The sequence below is a fragment of the Osmerus eperlanus genome, chromosome 28 (genome assembly GCF_963692335.1).
Source record: "Osmerus eperlanus chromosome 28, fOsmEpe2.1, whole genome shotgun sequence".
Taxonomy (NCBI): domain Eukaryota; kingdom Metazoa; phylum Chordata; class Actinopteri; order Osmeriformes; family Osmeridae; genus Osmerus; species Osmerus eperlanus.
In genome coordinates this window covers 5,335,581-5,342,454 of record NC_085045.1, presented here as the reverse complement: position 1 = coordinate 5,342,454, position 6,874 = coordinate 5,335,581, and the positions used below count along the sequence as shown (strand labels likewise).

The 6,874-nt window shown below is 47.8% G+C and overlaps 2 protein-coding genes across 3 annotated transcripts; one reads left to right on the top strand and one right to left on the bottom strand.

Annotated features, from left to right (window-relative positions):
* Positions 1 to 452: 452 nt before the first annotated feature.
* On the bottom strand, positions 453 to 4,509 carry wdr54 (WD repeat domain 54). 2 transcript variants are annotated; one of them, XM_062454367.1, is made up of 10 exons: positions 4,455 to 4,509; positions 3,659 to 3,941; positions 3,356 to 3,418; positions 3,203 to 3,269; positions 2,861 to 2,917; positions 2,627 to 2,754; positions 2,200 to 2,300; positions 1,876 to 2,038; positions 1,652 to 1,726; positions 453 to 1,357 (listed from the first exon to the last, which is right to left on the bottom strand). In XM_062454367.1, the coding sequence occupies exons 2-10, from the start codon at positions 3,881 to 3,883 to the stop codon at positions 1,226 to 1,228; spliced, it is 1,011 nt and encodes a 336-aa protein (XP_062310351.1). In that variant the 5' UTR covers positions 3,884 to 3,941; positions 4,455 to 4,509; the 3' UTR covers positions 453 to 1,225. The 2 variants fall into 2 exon arrangements, with proteins under 2 accessions (XP_062310351.1, XP_062310350.1); XM_062454366.1 differs by lacking the exon at positions 4,455 to 4,509 and adding an exon at positions 4,027 to 4,117.
* A 466-nt stretch (positions 4,510 to 4,975) lies between these two features.
* Positions 4,976 to 6,844, top strand: LOC134015201 (uncharacterized protein C2orf81 homolog). Its single transcript, XM_062454578.1, has 3 exons — positions 4,976 to 5,281; positions 5,416 to 5,619; positions 5,732 to 6,844. The coding sequence occupies exons 1-3, from the start codon at positions 5,039 to 5,041 to the stop codon at positions 6,608 to 6,610; spliced, it is 1,326 nt and encodes a 441-aa protein (XP_062310562.1). The 5' UTR covers positions 4,976 to 5,038; the 3' UTR covers positions 6,611 to 6,844.
* The last annotated feature ends 30 nt before the right edge of the window (positions 6,845 to 6,874 follow it).

Below are 6,874 nucleotides of genomic sequence, written 5' to 3'. Positions count from 1 at the left end.
ATCTCTCTGCCATGTCCCGAACCACTTTACTGAGTGTTTTGGCAGAGGAAGAGAACTTACTGTGAAGTGGGTCTGAAGCTCTGGGTGTTTGAAGCACAGAATCCATGTTCCCTTCAGGTTGAGGCTAAAGCTCTTCCTAGTCATGTCGTGACTTGACTGGTGACAGCTGTGTAAAGGAGCATCTATTTGATGACCTTATCTTAGAGATAAGAGATTCCTCATGGAAATAGGGGATATGTTGGTGAATACAGAAAACCTGACAAATAGCCCCATCTACTGGCAGGATTGTCACAGAACCATGACGGTACCAAATCAAACCGGGAAATGTCAAGTAGTTGAAAAAAGTAAGATTACATAAACCAAATATTCATCCCCCAATGTCAATTCTGAATTAAGCAAACTCAAGCAGATGAATAACTACATAGAAAACAAACAAAATGAGACAAAAGCTCGCGAGCAATAAATATTTATTTGTTTGATAGTTACGTTTAAAAAGTGACGACAACAAAACGGCACGTCAACCGAAGGAACGTCACATAAAACTCCATGTGGAATGTCCCACGTTCACACCTTCAACATCCAACAGGTACAGCACATGTAAACGTCCTACTCCAACTTGTAACAGTCGTATCCTGTACTGAGACACGACGTACGCGGCTCACAGTGTGGTCTCCACCTTCCATGTCAGCACAGAACTCTGCATGGTCTCTCCCCCTTCACACTCACGGGTCAGATAGTCTGAACGCAGAGAGGACGTGTCAGCGTAATAATCCATAGGGATTGGTCTCCGAATAATAGGCCTCAAATCTGATTTGTATAGCCCTTTTTTTTTTTACAAGCAATGTCACAGAGGGCTTCACATATGCTCATGGAACCGCGCCTAAACCAATCGAAAACCCTCAAAGGAGTGCCTCAGTTATTGGTCCATGTCAAACCATTCATAATTCACTGCTGTTGTTCCTGGTCCATCTGGTGCATACTGTACTCCTACAGTATGCACTAAGACGACACGATTACAACATTCAATCGGACCACCCGGAGACGCCAAGCTTTAGAACCGGTCCTCTCCGGAAAGGTGGATGGGGAATCTAAAGAACGGCCTGTTTCCTACATTCTGTCTCTCCTAGGTCACACGTTCTCCAGTCCCAACAGAGACGGTAAAACACTCTGTTAGCATTTCACACTCACACGCCTAGACACCCCCCCCCCCCCCCCCGCCAGTCCCCTAGGCCTGCGTGTAGCGAATGATCTCGCTCAGGTCGTATCCCGTCACGGCGAAGGCGTAGCCGTCCCCGTCGCAGAACTTGGCCCCGCAGATCTGGGTGTCTGTCACACACTCGTTGTACATGTGGGCGATCTGGAGGCAGAGCGGAGACAGAGAGACAGAGAGAGACGGAGGAGAGAGAGGGGGGGGGGGCAGAGAGAGTGGGGGGGCAGAGAGAGGGGGGGGGCAGAGAGAGGGGGGGGGCAGAGAGAGGGGGAGGGGGCAGAGAGAGAGGGAAAGATAATCAGGGCCCAGTTTGTCCTGTGTGTCCCCGTGTCTCTCTGCGTGCTCCACCGCAGACGGCGGAAAGGAGGTGTGCCTGCATGTCTTCTAGTGACCAGCCTGTGGACCCGTGCCTCAGGCCATCAGACGTGGAGGGGCTTTTACCTCAACACTGTTGCTCTCTGGGGTCATGGTCAGGTGCCAGACCCTCACAAAAGAGTCCTCAGCGGCCGACAGCAGCTAGAAGCACACACACACACAAAATGATAAAAGAGGTGGAGTTAGCATTTCAACGCCCACCTAGCTTTCTCTATCTAGCGCTATTATGGACATGGTTGTGTACAGTAGGGTTAGTATGGGAGTCGTTTCCTCTCCCCCTCCTGACTCACCAGGCCAGAGAAGGGGGCGATGTCCAGAGAGTAGATCCAGCGCGCGTGGGCGTTCACCTCCACGTGCACGATGCCCGTCACGGCCTCGTACAGACGGATCTGGCCCGTGCCATAGGCCGCCACCACCGTCCCCTTCCACAGCTTGACGGAGGAGCAGCACATACTGGGGGGGAGAGGGAGAGAGAGGAAGAGAGAGAGAGACAGAGAGAGGGAGAGAGACAGAGAGAGAGGGAGGGAGGGGGAGATGTTTGCTCAGTGGTAATGATCCCAGCCTGACCCGTTCCAGAACATACCCCCAGGAGGTGGGTCGAGGAATGCGCTCACTCAAAACCGGGGATTTTGTTGAGCAGCTGGAAGTCCTCCCCTGACTTCCACACGCAGAGGAGGCCCGAGGCGTCCGCACTGACCATGTCTGCGATGCACTCCTGAGGGGGGGAGAAGAGTCATGTACCTTCCACACCCTCACAGTGAGTGGTCTGCTACATGCCAATGTCTGCGTGCCCTCCTTGTCTTGCCAAAAAGGGTCAAAGATCTCCTATAGATCACAGAATGTCTACTGCAGCTACACTGATATTCACTAACTGGTAAAGGATCATTTATAGTCATTTAGCAAATATGAATAATTAATTCTGCACCTATTGAGCACTTATAGACCATCTACAGATGGAATATCTGCATCAAATATTACTGAAGTCGAGGTACCACCAAACAATACTAAAGTAGAAAATACAGTTGGAGATGATCTGTGTACCAGGCTTCCAGAACATTCCGAGGCCATGTCGGTGATGGACTCCTTGTGCTCCTCCAGCACCTCCGACAGGGTGATGTTGCTGCCTTTGCTGGGAACGTCAAACACCAGGATGGCTCCTGACGACACGCCTAGAGAAAGAGAGAGAGAGAGAGGGAGCGATGGAGAGAATGAGTGACCCGTGAGAGCAAGCAGGGGAGCGGGAAGCCGTGTCCTTGTTGTTCACACTGCACGTACCCACGCAGATGTATTTTTCCCGCACTGCTGCGATCCCTCGGGCGAACACGGCCTGAGCTGGAACACGCAGGGTTAGTCAACGTGGTCCACAGAGAGGCGCGCACACACACAAATCAACAAACCGAGCACTGTTGAGGACCCCAGAGGCCAATCAAACAGTCCAGGGATAAACAGCCACAAGGGTATGCCTGTTTCTGATGTTACTTAGGAGCAGGCAAACCAAAAAGTCAAGATAATAATATCATTTACAGTTATCTTATAGACAAAAAGATTGTCTGGACTGATTGTCTGTGCTTCACAGAGAATATGTGAATGTGTGTTTGTGTGTGTTTGCAGAGCTACCTGTTGGGGCTTCTGGAGTGTCGAGAGCGTGCCAGTACACCATGATGGAGCCATCAGACTCATACATCTGGAACAGACACACACACACACACACCTGTTGAGACACACTAGGAACACATACCACATGAGACACATTCACCAGAGCCATCTTACCTGAATGCCCTTCTGAGATGTCAGCACCAGGAGCTCACGTGAGGGTAAGACACACCAGGCGGCCTGTAATATGGCAAACACAATTCACACACAGATATGCATCTCTCTTTTACTTTAAGACCACGTGGGAATCATAACCGAATTTCAAAACAAGCCCCTAGACATTTCCGAGAGTTGGGATAGTCCTAGGCTAACTATGGTGAGAAGTCTAGTGGTCCTATGTATTTATGTGCCAGTTAGAGACGTGGATTACTTTTTGAGTCAGGTCATTTGCAACAGAGAAGCCAGCCTCCTTTGCATTACCTGCATAATGAGAGATGAGCTGGTGGCAACGTTGCCCTCCTTAGACTGCAGCTGGCGGTGAGAATAGTTGAGGCCGTCCCAGGACGCGCTGACCATGTTGACCACGTTGGCATGGACCACAGAGAAGTAAGTGAGGTTCCGCGGGGCTATCCGCAGGACACTCAGGTTGTTGTACAGAGCGGACGCGCTGCTTTTGATCTGAATGCTCTTCTCTTTGTGGTACATCTTGAAACGATACAGGAGTTCAGTTGAGTGTCACGGTTGTGTCGGCTTAGTGTTGACACTTTTGGGGAGAAAGGTAAAACAAAGTGTGTTAGTGCAGTAAAGGTATAGAGATGGATAAATGCTAGGTCCCACAAAAAAAGTACCTTGCCATCTGAGCTAGCTCCGTGCATAGTCTAGCAACTTGTATCAACCAGGTAACGTTTTTGAATAGCTAGCTACAATCATTCCTATTAACACCTCTAAAACACACATGGCCACTTTGTTAGCACTGGTAAACTGATCAAATAAATGGCATCCTACATTTTGCAAGTTGGCTATGTTTCTTATACGTGTTATGTCGAGCTAGCTGGCGACCTAGTAGACACAACCTTAACAGATGGCTACTGTACTCCTGCTAGTCCAGCTAGCTAACAAGATAACATTACCTGCGAACTTAAGTTAACGTCTACGCAAAACGGAAAGCAAGCAAGCAAGGCAAGGATTGTTATCGTCTGATCTAGAAAGCAGAAATAGAAAATGTATAGAATTCAGAATAACATAGTTTTGTCTAATCAAAAGGCATATTAGCTACCATAGCAATGAGTAAGAACAGTTACCTAGGGAGCGCGTCCTCTGCAGCCATAGTGACAGATTACGTGGCTAATTACGTAGCACGTTCTGTCTAGCCACACTGCGTGTTGTTGCTATGCAACCACAAGTGCTGGTAAAGTATAAAGATCAAGCTCAATCTCAGCGTTTTCTGAAAACGCCTTAACTTGCCTAACTATAAATAAACTGCAGAAGTAGGGAGAGGAACATTTTCGTCTTTCTCTACATTGAAGGTAATACTTGTAAACAGTGTGAATGACAATGAATAACCAATGCTTTCTTGTTAAGTTTAACTATAGCTATCGTAAACAAGTCAATCGAGTCTATTATTGTTACAGTGCAGTGCAGTTACAGTAGCAGTAAACTTCTGTACAGTGAACGTCTCTTACTTTATTAAGCACGTAGACAAATACAATAGAAAGAAAACAAAATAAACAGAATTGGGTACAGCCATTTCTAAATGGCATGGATTGAATGATACATATCAACCAACCATTAAGTAAATATTTAAATTACATTCTTTAAAAAATTCATTGTATTTTCACCAGTCAAACTGTACCAACACAGATGTCCCGTGCAGCGTCAAAGACTCGTCCCGAGAAAGGGCGCACCCCTTCAGTTCCTGCACAGCCTCCTCCACCAAGCCACAGTCCTGATGTTGTCGTGGACATCGTCCCTGGCCGCCTCACTCAGGCCAACTGGGTGTCCATGCAGGGGCAGGAGGAAGGAGAGGAGGCGGTCATGGATATCCTGAATGAGTTACTTGGTCATGTCATGGACAGGTGTTATGATGTGTACCTTCAGAACCAGGTGAGGCATCAGAAAGACGATGAGTAGTAGAATTGCATGTCTGAACAAAGTCATTTTTAACAACCATCCTTTGTCTAGCAACTTTTTTTTTTAACAATGTACCCTCCCTGGCCATTCACATGTTTCCTCTCTAGCTAGTGCCATTCACAGTGGCCAAGGTCAGAGATTTACTGGTTCACATCATAGAGTGGAACTTCCTGAATCAGGACAAAGGGGAGGGACCAGAAGATGCTCCCACTTGGACTGAGGACTCAGAGCCCCTGCCGTCAACAACAGAATCCTGGGCACAAGGCTGTGTGTCTGTTAAATATGCCACAGCCCCCAAACACCCTCTTCAGGTATCACTGCACCACTCTCCCCCAGCATTGAGAAAAAGAATGACCAAAACGTATCAATTGTTGCATACATTTAAAAGTTAAGTATTAAGTTAAATAGTGTGTGTTTCTGCAGAGAACTCCTGTTCCTCGCGTCACTAGGAAGACAGACCAACGATCGAATCAGAGATCTTGGATGACGGCCCATCCAAGCACCTCTCCAAAGTTCTTCGGGAAAGCAAGACAAAGCAAAGAGCCTCCAGGGTATAGGGGTTATAAACTCCCCCTCGACCCCCCACTAAAAAATGAGGAACCGAAGAAAAGCCTAACAGAATCTTCCAGCACAAAGCCTTCGCTACACCGGCTACAGTCTTCGCTGCATTCTCGAAAAGGCTCAGTGGACGACGAGGAGAAGGAAGGAGGAGGAGAGCAGGGGGAGGGCGAAGAAAGAACCACAGACAGTTCACTCCTTAAACTGGCACGCCAGAGTGAAGACTTCCCAGCCATGCCAAGAGTAGACCCTGCCCATCTGCCACGCCACAGAGTCTGGCCCCAGTATGAGGTTCTGGACACAAGTCCTTCTAAGCAGCATGCCAGGAGAACCAGGGAACCCCCAGCCGTGCCAGGAGGACGAAGACCTGACAGACAGAACATCAGGCACGCACAAGCACTGAAGCCTCTTCTGCGCTACGGAGCCCCATCCCAGGTCAACAGAAGAAATGACGTGTCTGGGGCTGTCTGGTTATCCTTGAGGGAGAGACATATCCTAACTGGGGGCAGAAGTGAGGGGATTATTCCCTTTTCTGGCACTTTGATGCTTGACACAATGGAGCTGGCACCAGGGGTGTCTGTGAAGGGCCCACAGGGTACCAGGAGTAGACCACTGAAAGGGAACCCAGCCCAGCTGGAACCCAGTGCAGAGTCTAGGCCCATACGGATCAATGTTCCGGTGCCAGTATTTCCCCTAGAACAGCTTACAGCTGGAGCAACTCCTCGTGTTACCCCTCTGCTCTGAACCCACAAAGCACAGTGCTACTGTGAACCATAACAAATTCAAATAAAATATCAATAATTACTACAATAAAACATATGACATACTTCACACAGATATGACAAATAAAGTGTATGTTTATTTTTTAATATAATGAATACATATAATTTAATATCATAAATATAAGTATATATATATATACAAAATATTGTTTTTTTCTTGTGATTAACTGTTCCATTATGATCCCATATGGCTTTGAAACATTAGTGAGAACAGCAGCAGAAATCC

Coding starts and splice junctions, on each gene's coding strand:
- LOC134015201 (XM_062454578.1), top strand. CDS start 5,039: ATGTCCCGTGCAGCGTCAAAGACTCGTCCCGAGAAAGGGCGCACCCCT. Junction 5,282..5,415: donor ATGTGTACCTTCAGAACCAG/GTGAGGCATCAG, acceptor TTTCCTCTCTAG/CTAGTGCCATTCACAGTGGC. Junction 5,620..5,731: donor CCCCCAAACACCCTCTTCAG/GTATCACTGCAC, acceptor GTGTTTCTGCAG/AGAACTCCTGTTCCTCGCGT.
- wdr54 (XM_062454367.1), bottom strand. CDS start 3,883: ATGTACCACAAAGAGAAGAGCATTCAGATCAAAAGCAGCGCGTCCGCT. Junction 3,419..3,658: donor GCTCATCTCTCATTATGCAG/GTAATGCAAAGG, acceptor GCCATATTACAG/GCCGCCTGGTGTGTCTTACC. Junction 2,918..3,202: donor CACTCCAGAAGCCCCAACAG/GTAGCTCTGCAA, acceptor TGCGTGTTCCAG/CTCAGGCCGTGTTCGCCCGA.